General features: G+C 42.6%; 1 protein-coding gene and 1 long non-coding RNA gene across 5 annotated transcripts in view; one reads left to right on the top strand and one right to left on the bottom strand.

Moving 5' to 3' along the window:
• Positions 1-19029, bottom strand: part of LOC119900787 — a 125499-nt gene that overhangs the window by 20747 nt on the left and 85723 nt on the right. The window lies entirely within an intron of this gene.
• The window catches only part of trabd2b (TraB domain containing 2B), a 67639-nt gene that overhangs the window by 29521 nt on the left and 19089 nt on the right, over positions 1-19029 (top strand). For both annotated transcript variants that reach the window (XM_038716029.1, XM_038716030.1), the window contains 2 exons: positions 10702-10848; positions 15643-15817. In XM_038716029.1, the coding sequence (XP_038571957.1) occupies positions 10702-10848; positions 15643-15817 (322 nt within the window). The remainder of the gene's footprint in view (positions 1-10701; positions 10849-15642; positions 15818-19029) is intronic.

The following is a 19029-nucleotide window of genomic DNA, read 5'->3' as shown; positions in this document are numbered from 1 at the left end:
TGAAAACTCTTATTTAACACTCACTCACACACACATACAGTCCTTGTTCACAGTCTGTCTCTCCTTTGGGCCTGAACGGTATACATTATAATCTTGCTCTGCCTCTCTCTGCTTTTCTGCAGGCTGAACACGCTTGCATGAAATTGAACATTTCTCCAGCTGATTTGCCGTGAAATGGTGTGCTTGTGTGGGATTACGCCGCGTTAGCTGCAGCATCGAGTCTAAAGCGAGATCTGTGACTGAGGAGAGGAGAGGAGAGGAAGTTTGGTCCACTTAATCCTCCTTCTGCTGCTCCAGTCTATTTGACAGTCAGAGCACTATGCAATTTGGACAAACTCTGTAGTGAAGACAGACACATATGGAAACACAAACACACAGTATCCACATGCACGTATGCACACGAGCATTGAGTTACAAGTGCATGCTCATACAGAGAGCACGAGTGTGTACGAAGTGGAGCACAGGAAGGAAGAAGGACATGAAAGCTAAATAAACAGAGATCAGTGACAGTGGTGGAAGGAGAGCCGCCATCAAATGAAAGAAACAACAGAACAAGAGCAAGAGGGATGGGTGGGAGAGGGATGAAGGGCTATTGCTGAACTGTATAATCTAGAGATCTTCAATTAAGAGTGCATTACCTGGGCGCGGAAAGGGAGGAGGGGTGGTGATTGAGGGTTTGAGAATTGATGGAAGATGAAGAGACAGGAGTTGTTTTTGGAGGGATGGGGATAGGACTTGAGGATGGAGGGGCTTTGGGAGGATGAAGAACGGAGATGGTGGAGGACAAAACTGCCCAGCTGTGCTCCAGACCTGTTAGACAGAGGAGGAGGAGGAGGTGAGGGGAAATAGGTCTCCTCCCTCCTTTCTTCTCTGTACATCTCCTAGTTAACTGTAAACATCTGGCATTTTTGTCTCTTTTTGACGTATTTTTACATTACACCCCCCCGTGTCTACTCCACTTTTTCCTCTATCTCCCTCCCTCTAAACAAAGGAATTTGTCTTACCGTTCCAATACTTTTGGAGGAGACTGTACTTTAACTTAAAATAAGTCAACGTTGATTTTAGGGGTGACCCCGAATAGTCGAAGATTTAATCTTACAGTTGAATCTTCGCTGAGTCGTTATGAAACAAGGATACAAGGTACAAAGTACAAGCTTGATTTATTTGTCAAAATATAACAGGTTACATTGTGAAACTGAGTTTGTAACTCCCTTCTGCTACATAGCAGACAATATACATAAAAAAGCAATCATAAAAATGGTAAACAGAAATAAACTATATTCAATGGAGCAGTGCTGAGTATAATGTTGAGTTTAAAAGTCTGATAGCTTGGGGGGGAAAAGCTGCTCTGCAGTCTGGTGTGGCAGCAGAAACTTCTATCTCTTCCCAGAAGGCAGCAGGGTGAACAGGCTGTGGCTGGGTGGGTACTGTCCTTTAGTATCCTTTGGGCTCTCTGTAGGCACCTCACCGATATTACTGACACTCGGGAGATGGGTAGCATTGATCTTTTGAGGAGTTTTCATCACTCGCTGCACAGCCCTCCGGTCCTGGGCCTTGCACATCCCATGCCAGTTTGTGATGTTTACAGTCAGGATGCTTTCTATTGCTCCTCAGTAAAAGCTGAAGCTAAACTTGGCAAAGGAATTTGGCCTTCTTAAGCTTCCTTAAGAAATATAGGCGTTTTTGAGCTTACTTCACCTGCGTGGAGATGTGAGATGACCGTGTCAGGTTTTCTGTGATGCTGATTCATCACCACTGATGCAGATAGGAGGATAATACCATTTTGGCTATAAGGGGTTGCTCAACATCTGATTTTATGTATAAGTTAATATACTGCCTAGTATGATATAAATATCAACATATAATGCTATATATAAATGTGTAAAAAGAAGGAAGCTTGAGTGCGTGAATAAATCCAAAATTGTAACCGTAACCCTTAAGGTAGGGTGCTTCAGTGCGTATGTGTGGCGTAGTGTTAGTGTGTGGTAGAAGAGGGAGAAAGACAGAGCACCAGCTGCGGCGGTGTTTTGCAGATTTGTGTGTAATCTTTGCAGGATGTTCGAGTCATTTATCACTATTAATAAACCACACATAAAGAATGGCGAGCCGGTGTAAATGCACAACTCTGCACAAGACTGGTGAATAGCAGTCGAGCAGAGAGAAAAGGGTCAACAGTAAGCCTCAAGTTAGCAGTTGAATAGAGTGCAGAGTGCGGAGTGCAGCTGTGCAGCATCTCAAGATTAAAGCGGAGCTACCGTGTGTAATCCCCCCTCCGGACACACACACACAGATTCAACTTTAAGTCGACTATAGGGAATCCTTGACGAATAGGTTTCGACTATGTAAATCCTACTTGTGAACAGCCCTTGTTGATTTTTGGTTTCACACGGGATGCAAACAGCAGCCTGCTGAGTTGAAGTCCTGTGTTTGTTTGACCCATCCTTCCACACCGACCTCGTCCCTATACAGACTTTGTCGCCCTTTATACCACATCACATTTTTTTTTCTATGACAAATGTGCATAAAATAATACACTGCCTCTGCACAATATAGGTCACTACAGCTTAAATGGCACAAAATGATATGGCAAAAGAAATAATGCATTGCGATGACTTGTTATTCATTTGGTGATATAAGTCCTTGCAGAGATCTGCACTCCACTGTCTGTACTCCTCTAGTTTAAGGAAAAATCAGTTTCACTCAACTTGGCAGCATTACATCATGTGAATATCATCAGAACGATGTGTGATGACTGAAGGCTGCATGCGAGCTCGATTTGCACGCACACACTGAAACCTCTGCAAGGATTCCTCTCTTTAAAAGGAATTTATTCAGTCACCTGGACTGTTTGAACACTTGCTGTTTCTCAATCTGGATCCGGTTTTCCCTCCATTACAAAATGTATGTTCATGCGGGAGATTACATGCTGCTCTCATGTTTCTGCTGGACCTCAGATGTGAACTTTGCAAAGGACAAATAATTCTTTGGGACTTATTCTGTCTAAAGCCATTAGGCCAACCAAAGCAGACTTGGGGAGATAAGAGAGAGTGGTCGGGCCCTGGTTTGGGTGCGGGGAGGCATGTTTTAAACAAATACGGCTGTTTCTGCCTGCTTCTTTCTCATACTGTGGAGAAGACACAGCTCATCTGGTTTGGATAGCATCACACATCATAATGGGAGCTAGATAAATCCTATGGAATTCAATGAGAGTTTTTCCCTTGGAAAAAAGAGCAGACTGTAAAATGTGTTAGGATTAGTGGAGGCCATGATGTTAGCTGTGGACTACGCGCTTTGAGGGAGATAAGGTCAGAGTGACCTGGTCTAGTGTGAATCTTAGCAAGTCCTTTAATCTTATTTCTCTTAAAACAACCAAAGAAATCTGGTCATGGGTAAGATAATTTCATTTGCTTGAAGAGTAGTTTATTTGACGGTTTCTTGAAATAAAGCAGATCACCCCATTAAAAATAATTGATGCTTGACTTATGAAGCCAACACATGGGCTGTTTCTCAATACCGAGTTCGCCAAGTTCGGACTTCTGTACTTTAAAGCTCGGACTTGGCAAGTTCGGCTTGGGAGTACAAACTTCCAGGAACGGGAGCACGCAGTCATTCAGCAATTGGAACAGCAGCAGACTTGATGACAGCTGGTGTTCTGTCGATTTATGCTACCTATCGAGATGTGCTACTTAGCGGTTTTGCGCATGCGTATGACTCCCAAGAGTGGTCTGTTTCCACGGCCATAAATCTGTGCAACCTTGCTGTTGGACATGCCGTCGAGACAGTGGCTGATCGTCAGCAATATCAAAACAAAAAATCATTATTAGTCAGAATCAGAATACGCTACCCCTGATATCTTAAATAAAGATGGTATAATATAGTATTTCAACATGCCCCCCATCTCCTTACAGTACACATTGAGTGAGTAGTGGTGCATTATAAAATGATTCTTTAGTGGGAGCATTATTTGATAGGGGATATTAGTCTATCAGAATACGCTGCCCCTGAAATGATGTTACAATGTATTGAAAAAAAATAGAAGATACTGCGAGAGTTATAACTTTATGAGATTGGAAAAGGGAACACATAAGGTTGCATTTTTCGACAAGGCAGCATATATCGTCAGAACACTGGACCCATTAGCTGCAATAATTATAGCAACCTTTTGAATGTTTTATGTGTTTAAAACTGAATCAATTGATTTTGGCAACTTTGGGGCAGTGCAACAGGCTGTAAACTTTGTTTAAACATAAGCATATTATCACCTCATAAAATAAACGATTAATTAACGCATGCTAATATCTAGTAGAAACAGAGCAACAATATTCACACTGTTAGCTCTGTTTTGGTCTCTATCAACTGCTGAGGGAAATATCTGGCTCTTTAGTTGCTGAATGCTCCACTACGCTCACCAACTAGTTGCAAACCTTGTCTGTCTGCTGTTTGGTGAGGTTTAGATTTTTTATTGAAAACTGCACACTGCTGTTTGAGACAAAGTTGATGAGAGTGAATCAAAATGTTTAAGTGTTGCCGTCTGTAAAACCAATGAGCTACAAGATTTTAAAATGCTCCGTAGAGCAAAAGTTGGTAGGTGACGATTCCCTGTGTGTTTGTCATGAGTGATGCCATTCAAATTTGGTCTATTGTGAAGTGTGGTGTTTTCATGTGTATTTACTTTAGTCATGGATCAGTAGAAGTAATCTTGACAGATTTCCCTCTTCTCCACCTGTCACCTACCTATATTTCTCCTCTAATGTTCCGCTGCGTTGTCCTCACGTTTACACGGACTTATTCCTGTTGAACAGCTCTTCGCCCTTGAAAAACAAAAATGAGCACAATTTCCCTTTATAATTTTCCACCACTCTTTCACACCCCACACCCTCTGCTTGTGGGCATTCATGGTGAGGGACCAGCTGTGCGCTTTTTCACTCCGGATCAAGTGATACTTTATTATTTTCTCTGTTTTCTGGGGAGGCAGGAAAGCTGGGATGACTGGCGCAGCAGCAGTGCTGCCAAGTCAAACAGCAGGGTTTATTTGTGGACGAGTGTAGGGGTGACACCCACCCCCCCATTCACCGGAGACTCTTATTAAGAGGAGAGGAGGCTCTGGGGACTAGAGGGATGTATACACTGTGAGTGTGTGTTTGTATGGGTGCCTATAGATCTGGTTTTATTGGAGAAAAGAAGATAAACAAGTGGATAAGAGTAAACAGAGAAAGGAGGACAGGAGTGGAGGTGGTGAGACCGAACTTTAGTCAGAGGAAGGAAGGATAAAAAAAAGACAAAGAGGGGGTGGATGTTACCATTCCAAGCTAATAGAGGAATATCTCCCATCATTAGACCCTCACCCCATGCCTCAGAAAGGAAATATGACAGGATGGAAGGAAGAAGAGGGGGAAGAATGGGAGTCTTTCTGCGGAAGCTGGGAGCAGCAGGCTTCTGCCACTGGGATTGTCCCTCTGGTAATCCCTGGATTTCCTAGGCCGAGACAGGAGGTAGACCAGGCAGGGTGAGAGACTTGGTGGGGCAGAGAAAGAAAGAGAATAAAAGAAGAGGGAAAGGAAGTGGGAAGAGAAAGACAGGCAGAGACAACAGAGAAAACAACATTCAAAATATTGGCGCTGTCCTGAGTGGAAAAGATGTGAAATGTCTTCTCTTTCATTTACTACAATATGTGGTTTGTATACAGGTATAGCTCTGAGAGGAATGTGGTGTGTATAATTATTAGCGTGTGTGCTTACGGGTGGTTGTATATGTGTTTGTGAGTGTGCATGCGTGCATCATGGGTATTAACAGGGATAAAGATCTGGAAGAAAGCAAGGCTCTGGCTTGCTGTAGCTCAGGCCAGATGTGATGAATTGAAAGTGCTGCTCACCTTCAAATAAGGAAACGTTACACGCAGAAAGGCGCCAAAGGGCTGTAAAACTATTTTGGCAATAGTCTGACGTTGGAGGTCGCGTTTGCGGCATTTTTATGCTTCAGTGTTGCCTTTAAAGCCCCTGACAGGTAACACGATTCGCTTGGAGAGATGAAAAAAAGAAGAAGAAAGAACAAGTCTTGAGAACCTTGTTGATAAAACTGGAGACAACAGTGAAGCTATCATGTGAGACTGTCCAGACAACTTTGATGTGGTCTTGTGTGACACCATCTTTCCACCCTAATGTATTCAAGGTGCTTCTGAGAGACTAAAAGATCAGATAACAGCAGGCTTTTAAATAACCCCGCCACTACTACATACAGATTTGAGCGTGAAGTCATACTGAGATAGGACAGGTTAAAAGAAAATGGACACAAGGGTGCTTTTTATGATTTCTTTTATAGTTCTCTACAGTGGCAATGAAGGAGAAAGTACACTCTCAAAAACTGGTATCCACGCTTTTTTTTGGGGCCTGCTCTGTGGGGAACAGGGATGAGCTATCACACTTCTCCTATTCTTGGGTTGCCCTGGATGTTATTTCAACTCCCTACCTCCTTCCCTTCAGTCACCCCAGGGTGCTGTGAACCCAATCCCCTCCTGTCGTCTGTAGCCGGAGCCCAGGGGGGAAGCCGGCTCGGCCCAGAGGAACTCAGCAGTGCGTGTCCTGGGTCAGGGGTCTAACTCTTCTCTTTCTCGGGCGATGAAACACAAGCGGGTCTTAGGGAGACGAGAGCAGTCGAGGGGAACGCACCACCCTGAAACTGTTTGTACTGTTTTCTTTATCAGGGGCTGATTAAATGACCAGAGATAAAAAAAATAAAAAAAAACAGAGAAAGAGCTGAATTCCCATTCTGTTTGTACGGTCTCTATTCAAAGCTACAAAGCTTTTAAGAATCAACTGACTGCAGATAAAATAATTAACATGTCTTGTGGTAGTCACCAAAAACACAGCATAGTGTTTCCAGTGATTGATAGCCTCTATTTCATTGTTTGTGTTGTTTAGAGGGACGAAATCACATTTTAGCGGAAGTGCTTACAAGTCACAGACATGAGACCAGGGGTCTCAAATAGACATTGCGTCATTGCATCAAAAGGTCACAAACCAAAAAAGCTGGCAGAAAATGTGACGATTAAAGAAGTGGTGATTTATTACTGTCATGATGTTACACATAACACCTGAGAGGACAAAAAACTGAGTGAGAAGAAGAAAAAAAAGATGAAGGATGTACTGAGAGAAATAGCTTGAGTAAAACTGGGAGAAAGAGGGAGATGTGTGAAGGATCAGATCCCCTGCCTGATGCTGGCACCGAGGTGCTTTCATGCACCTGACTGCCTGGTTATACCCAGTACCCATGCCTGGCCTGTACTCACCTAACCCAAACCACTCTCCACTGCGCAAATGGAGAAGAATCACCTCCATCTGTGCAACACATGCTCTTCTCACAGAGAACAAGGCTTTATTTGTCTTATACCATTCTTTCACACTTTCAACTCTCGCTCTACGCTCGGTGTTTTCCTTGTGCTATTACTCCTCCTTTGTTCTTTCTTTCTTTCTCTGTCATTCTGCAAGACTGTGGAATAGTGTCTTACCACAGCTTAGAGACAGGAAGTGAGTAATGGATAGAGAAATTAAAAGGGTGGCTTGGGGAAAGTGGACATGAGGGAGGAAAAAGACTGAAGCAGACAGGATTAGTAAGTGGCAGTGTTTTGTTTTTCTTGATCTGTGTATTAACTGCTGTTGTTGTTGATGTGTCCTTTTCATGAACGAATAACAAAGCATGCATGCTTTACCGACTCCTACAGCTATCAAGTAAAAAGGTAAAAAGTAAAAAATCCTGGGTATTATTATATTTTCACCTCTTTGCCAGAGTCCATGTTTGGCCTCCACAGTTTGACACTTCCTTCTGTTGTATCACAGCCCGGAGCCCTTTAGCTCTATCCATCACTCACGTTCTCCGATTCAGAATTAAGGAGGTTTAATAGGGGAGTGATGGAGTCGACAAGAGTGAGCTCTCTCAGTTCCAGCCCCTTGTCATCGACACCTACTCACGCTTCAGACCCGTAAAACCAACAAGCTAACACTATTGCTAGCATGCAGCTAGGATTTAATTCACTTCAAGGTCAATTGCTGCAATGCGCACATAGTATGTTGATAAATGACATTTTCTGAAACATGAAAGATCTCTCTAAATCCATTTTTTTTGTTGTTGCTCCCACTCCTGCCCTACCCATTTTTTTCTGTTTTCTTTCCAATGCTCGCTAATGACTTTTTGGAGGGCTGTGCTCAGATCGCAGGTTCCAAGACCGTCCATGTGCTCGGCTCCTTCCAGCTTTGTTCTAATAAATCTTTTATGTAATTACAATGGGAGTTTCTCACGCATGTATTAGATGAGACGGGGGAAGAAAAAAAGAGCGAGAGAAGCAAGACCTGCAGTAGTAAACTATGTGGTGAACAGTGTCAATGTTAGTTTCTCTGAAAAGGCCTAGCCGTAAAAGAGCCAGTCTGTCACAGTGAGTGGACCACTTCAGCATGAGAACACCCACTCGGTCAGTCAACACATGCACGCATGCATACACACACACACACACACATTTACACGTATGAATATACATGCAAGCACACACACACACACACACACACACACGGGAAATGTTTGCGTTTTTGTTCGCTCCCCCTCTCTCCCTCGCCGGCTCTCCTGCAGTGATTGACGTGCTCTTTCATTCAGCCCAGCACAAACTCAGGCGCCATGGTTACAGCTGCAGAGATGTTCTTTCCCCGGGAGACGGACAATATTGAAATAACAACTCCCTTAACAACACAACCAGCCACACTCCCCCCCCCCCCCCCCCCCACCTCCCTTCTCACCATGCATCCTGTCTGTCGTGTCTGGAGCAGTTTGCCATGCTAAGGGAAACTACTGGAGCTGGCAGCATTACAAACAGCCTGGCAGGTGTGTGTGCTGTGCCAGCTCCCGCCCCTGTCTCTGCCCTGCTCTGGTGTTTCTCTTAGAATAACCCTCGAGACGTGGCAGAGAGCCCTATGGGTCAAGGAATAAGGTCAGTGGCAACTTACTGGCACCGAATCAGCATCTGCAAACGCATAATTAGCTACTGTAGCTAGTTAGCCACCAGGCAGGTATTAGCCTCTCTGGGCCTGGCATCACACCTCAACATGACCTCAAGTTCAGCGCAATAAAAGAATCTCACATGAGATGGAAATAGAAACTGAAAAGAGGGATATTGTCATTACTCAAACAGCAGGGAGGCTACTGGGTTTGGGAAGTCTGGTTGCTGAGATATGAACTGAGAAAAGCACAAAAGTTATGTTTTTTTTCCAGGACTGAAATGGTTTGATCGAGACCCATTCCTGGATTATCCGCCTCTGGCAGGGCGACAGCGCGGCGCTGAGCATAACAGAAAATATGCTCGATGAAACATGTCAAAAAGAATAAATATGACCGGACTCGGTTCTTGGTTGTACAGTGGGAGGAAGGGCTCGGGATTCAGTGCTGGCAGACAGATGAGAAGAGGATGGACACTCCTCTGAAGTGAATGAGCAGGGAGTAAGAGAAAATTAAAGACATGAAAGGAAGATAATGAGAGAGTTACATATGCTGTTAGCTCCTCGCTTGTCTCTTTGCATTATGAAAAAAGCGCACTAAAGCCAAAATGAGCCCACAAGACAAGGTTAGCAAACACAATGACCTCAGAGAGAGGGGAGGAGTAAGTCACAAGGTTGAGCTTAGAGCTTGGTTGTGATTATCCCAGCGTAAGGGTTACCTGGAGTTGAAACATTCAATAAGCACAATATGGGCATTTATGATTGCGAAAACATAACTTAATTGCGTGAATTACAACCCAGACTTTTGACATCAGGCTCAATCAGTTGTGCAGCTGTATCGGCCTTAAGCTGCTCCACAAATCATCTGGGCCTGGATGCTGACGTTCTCCCTGCAGTATTTTCCTAAGCTCTAGTCAGGTTTCTTGGTAATTAGGATCCTAGACACAGATCAGTGTGGTGTGGTTTGAAGATATGATGAGCCGAGTCACTTGTCCTAATCAAGTCAACTGAAACTGTCTCACTGGATGCAATGTAGAACTGTGTGAAATCTGCTGTACACAGAAAGAAAAAAAATCTTCTTCTGTAATGCACCTCTGGTTCCTGTAAGAGAGCTTAACAGTGATTGACAACTCAGTCCCAGTTGCCAGGCCAGTCAGAGGTGGCGTGGGATTTTAGAGGGCGGGAGCAGGGAGGTTAACCCCTGCTGTCTAGGACAGCTGTGGAGTCATTGTGCCGGCTGGCGGCTGCACGCTATAAATTTTCTCTAAAGAGGGTTTACTTTTGATTTTAATGGGTGCTGTAAATTTACGGCACCGTGGCCTGGTGAAAGCGAAAGAAGGGTTATTTTTAAAGGGTCTCCCTCTCTCTCTCTTTCTCTCTTCAGCTCACCCTTTCTTCCCCTGTTTTCTCCCTACTTCAGAAGAAATTCAGTGGAGTTCTGCCATGTCTTTTGTGGTCTGCTTTTACCTGAAGTCAGCCTGTATGGAAAGCGTATGAAAATATCCTGAAAGAAATGACAACGCTGCAAAAGAGCTTTCGCCGACACTAAGGAATAACAGCTTCATTGTATATTAAAGGTCATATTATATTTTTTAAAGAGGAACACTTTTAATTTCTCCCCCTTCATGGAAAATTCCTCTTGAGTGCAGAGCAGAGAACGCCGAGTCTGAGGATGCAGAAAGTAACAGCACCCTTCCTGTCTTCCTGTCTCTCTCTCTCCCTGCAGGTGCTGTTTGCTTTGAACCAGACACTGCTGCAGCACGAGGGTGTCCGAGCAGGCAGCCTGCAGGGCTCCTACACCACCGAAGACCTCATTACCCACTACAACTGTGGTGATCTCAGCTCTATCATCTTCAACCATGACACCTCACAGGTTGGTCTCCTCCTTCAAGTGTTAGATTATCAAAAATAAATGTTTCCTTAAAGGATAGTTCATCCCAAAATAAAAATTAAATCACTCCCTATCCATTTTTCTTTCAGCAAAGACAGTGTTAACTTTTGTAGCTTAATGTCAGCTGAACAACTGAAGGCAATTAAAACAGCCATCTTGAAAAAGGGCAACATAAAGACCATAAAATGAGTGGAAACTGATTGCCCAGCATGATGCCATTATAGCACTTGGCCAAAAAAATCCCAAATTCTTCATATTTCCTTCCATATTTTTCTACTTACAAAATTCTACATGGTCCAACAACGGGCTGCTAGAAAGGTCTTACTGCCTTTTTGTTCTCAATAATCTGTTTCTTCAGATTATGTAAAGTCGTAAACCAAAAGATGTCACATATAAAATCAGATTCCATGATATGAGCCCAATTATAGCCAGACAGAACAAAACGGCAATCATCAATCATACTTACCATTTGTAGGTGCTGGGTAACAATAATCTCCACAAGACCACCGTCACCTCAAACTTTTAGGCTTGCACATCAGTTTCACAAAACTGCACATTGCCATCTTAATCCCTCTCAACCTCAAGTTACTTGATAGTCTGACTCTTTAATAGCTCTGGACTGGCCGTAAATACACATCTGACCTCCACATAACTATGCTTTTCCTAACATAGCCTCTGCTCCCTTCAATGACGGCCTCCTCATCAGTCCTCACACCCAGAGCTCAAAAGGCCATTCAATATATAGCGTGCACACATGCACAGTGCAGTAGCTCTCACTCCCTCTCCACCCTCGAATGCAGATGTACTCGCAAGCCCTCCTCATATGTCAATTATGCTGTGTCAACCTTCCTCACTGATCCTCAAGTCTCATTAAACCTAACACACCATGTAACCTCAACTCACCGCTCAGTTGCAGAGATTCCACATCATTTACACTAGAGACACACAAAGCACGGGAAAGTATGCACAACTCACTATTCAGACTCATCTCACCAAGCCTCTGTTGTTAAGCCCTGACAAAAGACACATATTTCCCTTTTTTCTTTTTTTCTCCCTCTGTCTCCCTCATTGTCGGTGTCTATCCATGTCTCTCTCTCCAATGCCCGTGGAGAGATTGTTAGCCACAGTTTCACCTGCAGTCGTGTTTACAGTCGTCTCCTCTGTGCACACTTTAAATCATACCAGTTCGCCCCTCCTCTTCATGTCATAATAACATGTATTAACGTTTCCTAGCACATGCTAGAGCAATCAGACGCCTGACTGTGGTGCCTGCCTCTGTAGTCTGGTGATCTACAGCAGGTTTGTGTGTGAACTTCCATGGCCGTAAAGAGCAGGTGTTTTTTGATAGATAGGACCTATTCCAGGGGCCTCCAACACCCCTGATAGGGTCCCAGTTCAATCTTCATCACATTAGAAAGAGGTCGATGATGGGCCTCAGAGCAGAACACCGCAGAACGGTGCAGGAGAGGATAATGCTTTTCAACAATCAGGTGATCCCAAATCCATCATGGACATTCAATTCAATTAAATTCAAATTAGCTTTATTGGCATGAATGTATTACAACAATATTGTCAAAGCATCATACAAACTACATAAGAACAACCTCAACCTCATACACTTAATTAAACAAGTAATTTAAAGCGTAAAGTAATTAAAGCGTATGTGTGTTTGTGTCCCGCGACCCTGTATGCAGGATAAGCGGTTGACGATGGATGGATGGATGTGTTTGTGTGTGTGTTAGAAAAATTTAAATATATTAAAAATTAAATAACGTTAAGAGAAAGAGACAGATAAGAAAGAACAGGGACATGAAAGAAATTTGGTAAAAGGTAGAAGGTTGATACATAGATTTTTATACGGCCTACTAACTTTGAAATTGCTGTAGATGTAGTACCATGATGAAAGTTCATATGATAAACGTAGTCATCCATTACTGTTATCTTTAGCTGTTTGACCTATCCCAAATTAAATCTAATTACTTGATTATTCTGATGTTTGTATAGGAATTGATTCTGTTACCCTCAACTATTTGTTCCGTGGCACAATACAATGTAAAAATGTGGTGTTTTTATGGTTTAATACTGAGAGAAAAGAAAGGAAAGGAAAGCGAGAATGAAAGGACAAGAAGAGAATGAAAAAAGGCAAAGGAAATGAAAAGAAATGGAAAAGAAAATAAAGAAAAGGAAAGTAAGTAAAAGAAGAGAATGGAGGAGAAATAAGACTTCAAAGAGCCAAATCTTAAATTAAGAATAGAAGAATGTAAATTGCTGGCAGACTGACTGAGCAAGTGAGTGCAGAGCGATACCAGTAGTAAGGAAGGGAGGAAATATCTCCCTGTCACTCCACATTTCCTGTGCAGTTTGGGATACAAAGCAGTTAATGGCCTTCGCTGTGATAACTTATCTGCATTTACCACTACACTCCCACCTTGACCCCTCTCTGACCGAACACTTTTTTTTTTCTCTCATCACGAAACACTAACGCGATCCTCACTCACCAGAGCGATGATGAAGCACTCCACTCTACCTCTCGCTCTCTCTTTAACTCATTCCCCCATGTTCAACCCCTGTCAGTCCGGATGAACCTGGGTGATTAACCCTGAAAAAACACAGACAGACGATGAAAGGCTTCAGCTTACAGTTATCTGTGTGAATGCAGCTTTCTTTCTTTCCCCACTGAGTAACTATATGTAGAGGTAAGAAAGATAAGTGAATAATGTGGTTTATGTCATACAAACCATTTGGATTTGATTTATCAAACACAGACCTGCCAAATGTGAGTAAAAATGAACTGTGACAGGCATCATTATTATATTACTAGCAAAGTCAGGGTTCTTTGTCTCCCAGGTTCACTCTAAGCATTATATATATTTTTTGTATTAAAAAAAGGTAAACTTAAGGTTTTTATTATGATCATAGAATTAAAGGATAATTTCAGCATTTTTAAACCTGGGCCCTATTTATATATATATATATTAGTCCCTAATTGATTAGTAGGTACTAAAGGTTTTGGAATCTGTGCAGTAGCTGGCTTCTGCTGCAACGTATTCCTCCGGGGCAAATGTGCTAGTCAAAATTACGTCCACAAAATAAGCTTATTTTTGTCACTGACAGACTCAAACTGTTATAAAAACATGGAAAGGATCCCTACAAGCGACTCCCGTAGACACCCTTTGTTTTTTAACAGTGAACTCGGCGTGAATTACAACCATTATGTGAAACAGCAGGAAGAGTGAAACAGCAGGAAGAGCAGTCGAGGGAGCGAGAGAAAATGTGCCAGATACAGATTTTGGATGGATACTGGAAAGAAGCACCTTGTTCACACGTGGTACAATAAATCCCCCCATGTATTCAGTATTCAGACACCACACATTGGCGCACACACATACACACGCAGAGTGATTTATGCACCATTTACTGCAGTGTCAACTTGTAACTCAGTTTTAGACAGCAACTGTATGTTTGCATGTGTGTGTTCTTGTCACACACAAATACAATTCCAGATTGTAAACACATCAGCATATGTGCACTCAAACACATATGGAGACACAAAAACATCCTGTAACACAAAAACTCAAATCTTTCTTCCTCCAGTCCCTCAATCATTTGATTATTTCCGACTTGGGTAGAAAAACCGAAGGCTGGGTAGCCTTAGAGGTAGATAAGGAGTACAGAAGTCATGACAGAAACAGAGACCCCACTGAAATATTAATGCTTAATATTGAGACTTTACAGATGCCTATACACACTCTACATTTGCGCAAAGATCACAAAAGTCCAAATTACATTTCCATCCAGATATCATGAATCATACTGACTAACATTGCCATCCTCAGGCCCTGTAAAAAAGGCTAATGGACCAAGTCAAAAATAGGACTTACAACACATGGAAAATAATTTCTGCACCATAGTAGTACAGTCGACCAGTAGTATAACAGTCCTAAGTTAAGAAAAGACATATTTATTTCTGGCAGCAAACAGCATGCCAGGAAGAGGGAACAGACCAAATGGATGTACTCTAGTCTAGTGTATTGGGATTTCACCTATCTGTAATATTATATAATATGTAAAATGTCAAACACAGGTACAGCGATACCCAGACAGGAAGTGAAAGAACTAAAGACAGAGAAAGTGAGACTGTGTGTGTTCAGGTGTGCCCGTGTGTTTCTGAGTTGTACAGCTACGACCCCGATACAAAATCCCGGCTTCCCCACCGCAGACCTCCACTCATCCTCACAGATTAACAGCCTGTTGAATCCAGTGATGCAGCCAAGAGTGGAACAGAGCCAGCATGGTCTGTCTCTGCCTGTCTGACTCTTAATATATCACACAGCAATTAAACACACATTCACACGCTCACACTGGAGTATGTACGGTACTTGAACGTGCACACAAGCACTTGCCTTCGTGCAGTGCACTCACACATATAAAAACACATTAATGTGCTACAACAGCCTGAACACACGTGTGCTGGTGACACTTTTCTCTCCTCCACCCGTCATTGATGCGGTCTCATTTAAAATATGATTAGCAGAGCAGTCATTTTGTCAAGCTATCACACCACAAATGCTCCTGGTTGCCAGGTCTCACACTCACATGGGCACATGCATTTGCCAGGTTGTCACCAACACCCCCATTCAGTCCTCTTCTTTCATCCATTCTCATTTTTTCCTTTCTCTTTGTGTTTGATGTATGCTTTAAATGTTTCATGAACATTTTATTGTGCTTTGGATTTTCACCATGTTTTTTTCAATTCTAGTTTTCTCTTTCTCTCAGCTGCCTCACTTCATCAACAGCTCCCTGCCTGCTCATGACCGTATGACAGCCCAGCAGATCGACAGCTACTTCCGGCAGGAGCTCATCTACAAGCGCAATGAGCGAATGGCTCGCCGTGTGGCCTCCTTGCTGCAGAGAAATCCCAACCAGACGTACTTTTTTGCTTTTGGTGCAGGTAAGGGAGTCTCAGATGCTGCATGAGGGATGTTCAGCGTGAGGTATAGGTTGAGTTTCTCACCCTCTGCCACGTCAAAAGGCCACCGTGGCAGACCTTTGTCCAGCTGGTAATGGGATTACTCTCTAAACTTCAAAGCCAAACAATATGAAAATTCATCATGGCAGCAGCTCCAACCAGAATCTCTATTTTGCATTAAATGAAGTCTTTCCAAATACACTGACTGGAGCTAAGAGTGTCTGTTTGCATGTAATTGTGAGGTGAAAGAGAAATCTGCTTTGGTCTGAAACACTGATTCTGTCAGCACTAATATGTGTTTATGGTGAACAATTTGCTCTCTTTCGTATTTGAAAGCAAAGTTGGAGAAAAGGCAGGACAATAATAGTGTACAATGGTTCCCAGATCTCTGGCATGAATAATTGTGTGTCTGTACATGTGTACATACACACACACACACACAAACACACACACACACACACACACACACACACACTCACACACACACACACAGTAGGTTCAATTACAGCCAGCTCCCACCTCAGAAATGAAGAAACCATGAGCTGTTTGTTTCAATTAGCATTCCTTGCTAATGCTGCTAATGTTTCCTGAATGGTGTAGGGTGTCCTGGGGGAAGTGTGTGTATGTGTGTGCACACGTATCAACATTCGCACACATGTTAGTCTGTTTGCCCACAAAAGCAGGTGGAGGGTGTGTTTCTGTGCATCTGTTTACTGTATGACTGTGTGTCTGTGCTTGTGCATCTGTAAATGGGTGGTACCGCCTCAAGGGTGTGTGTGCGTGTGTGAGTGAGAAAGAGAGAGAGAGTGCATGCACGCATGTGTGCCACAGTGTATGATTAATGCTGAATGCCTGGGTCCTTCCTCTGAGTATACTTGCTCCCTCTGCTCTTTGTGCTGTGTGGACAAGGCTGATTTTGCACTATCCAGCTATGTTTTATGCATGCCTGTGCACGTGTGTGTGTGTGTGTGTGTGTGCGTACGGACAACACTGTAACTTAGCATATGTATTATGACTGTAATGGAAGAATGAATTTGTGCAAAAGTACTTAAATAAGTGTTGTTTCTCTGAAGTGTCCGCAGATGAAGAATTAAGGGCTGATGATGTGTCCCTCTCGTGTTACACACTTTGTTTATGAAACAATGAAAGTCATGTGAACCACAGAAAGCCAACGAACCCAGTCCAACTCCTTAGGCTAAAAAAAGCACTGAGGAGTTGGAGTGGAGAGTAGCAAGGGAGTAAAAAAAGGCTTGTTTCCTATTACAAGTTGAAATTTTGCAGAGGGATGGGCAAGATATGACAACAGGCAATAAGACTGACAGCTGGGAGACAACTTTTTGGCTTTTATCAAAAACATTCTGAAAATACAGAGTATTTCTTTGACACTGTAAGATCAAGGAGGTGTTACACAATTGTTATATTGTGTTATATTTGATTATTTGCAGAATAGCATCTGTGTGACTTGAATACTAATAAGGCAAAGCAAAAGCTTTGATGCAGAACTGTACTGTTGTGTGAGATCTCAGTTCAAACTAAAGCACAGAGGGAAAAAAGTAACATTAAATTGGACTTGTGAGTGGGAGTTGCATGAATAAATGACTTAATCCTTTGGGATGAAAACAGAGAAAGAAACCGTTTTCCGCACAAGTCTGAATGTACTACTACTAAGGCACTTCTGTATGAATTCCCTTGCAAACATAGGTTGTTTTACTGCATGTAGATGGGCAATACTAAGACAAACGATGGTGTTCAGCCAGAAATCTTCTGTGGATAAATATGTCACTGTGTGGCTAAGTCTCAGACATTGCCAGCTTACATTAGGCAGACTACCGTGCAAAACCATCTACATAAAATTGACATGCATCAGTGTCATTAAGAAATTGCAATGAACCAACTTGGTTCTTGTTTTGCCTACAAAGAGGCATATTTAACCATTAAAATCTGTTCTAATGCAGCCTCATGTTTTCTAGCCCTTCAGTAAGGCAGCTATAGGTGAGCTTTCCAGTGTGTCCAACCTGGCCTGGATAGACTAGGGGTGAACATGTGTGTCGGGTCACCTACAGGTTGCAGTGTGTGTGAGAGAACTGACAGCTAGTGTGAAGTGATAAGAACCATCACAGGTATAGCCTACTAGGTGGACACACAGACATACTCACACAGATGCATACAATACTTGTGCACATTTATGTGCATACTGGGATACTTTATAACTTGCACAAAAAAGCACATTTACTCACGCACACACATAGAGTAAACACAGGGGTCTCAGTAAAGGCCTGTGTCCTAAAGGCCTGCAGAGCAGATAGCAGTCAATGAGGGCCAGATTTAAGAACATGAAAGAGCAGGGGAAATTTGTGCCGCACGTTCATTCAATTTTGCACAATCTGCATGTAATTAGTGTCCGATTTACTACGGCAGAAGCTAATTACACAACTAGTTACTTGGTCTGCCTTCTTGGTTCATTCAAGGAGAACTTCAAAGCTCAAGAAAGAAATCAAAAACTTGCGAGAAAAAAAGAAATGCATATCAATTACAATATGTTAAGGCATTTAAAACAATTTACAAAGACTGCAATTAACCTATTACTGAAAAAATGTACCGATCAAATCATAGTGAATTGTAGAGACGTTTGTAAAACTACAGCAGGGGAAGTCATTAAACATACTTCTAAAGGAATAAGAAAGAAATTACTTGAAACGCAAACAACTCAAAAAAGAAAAGACACCAGTGCCATAGTGTAGTATCAGCACAATGAACGTTTAATTCAAATTTTATGGCCACACAACTTAAAAATAATTCATTGCAGATCTGTGATCTGTGTAGAGTACAGGTTATTAAAACTAAATATTTTCCACCACAACACTTTATTAATATACCAGTACAAATGTCTCCAGCTGAACAGCTGTCTACCACACGTATCATGTCTCCTACAAGTAGTTTACTGATTGGACAAAAGTTGTGTCTCTTATGATAAACTGGGCCTCCAAGGTGTTGTCTGCTGACATGAATGTCTCTAGATGCATATTTACCAAAAATAAGACACAAAAGGCTGAACAAATCAGCCTAAATAAAGTCTCTCCCATGCTCTAATCACAAAGCTTCCTTTCTCTCATCTACGCTGACTCATGTCTTTACGGTCCTGTAACTGTCCCTGCTGGTCCCAGTTTCCCTTTGGCCGTAACCAGCCATGAAAT

The sequence above is a fragment of the Micropterus salmoides genome, unplaced genomic scaffold (assembly GCF_014851395.1).
Source record: "Micropterus salmoides isolate LMB-PRFRI ecotype aquatic unplaced genomic scaffold, ASM1485139v1 Ms_hic_scaffold_13, whole genome shotgun sequence".
Lineage (NCBI taxonomy): Eukaryota > Metazoa > Chordata > Actinopteri > Centrarchiformes > Centrarchidae > Micropterus > Micropterus salmoides.
Note: the sequence above shows the minus strand (reverse complement) of the source record. Positions and strands in the feature narration are given on the sequence as shown.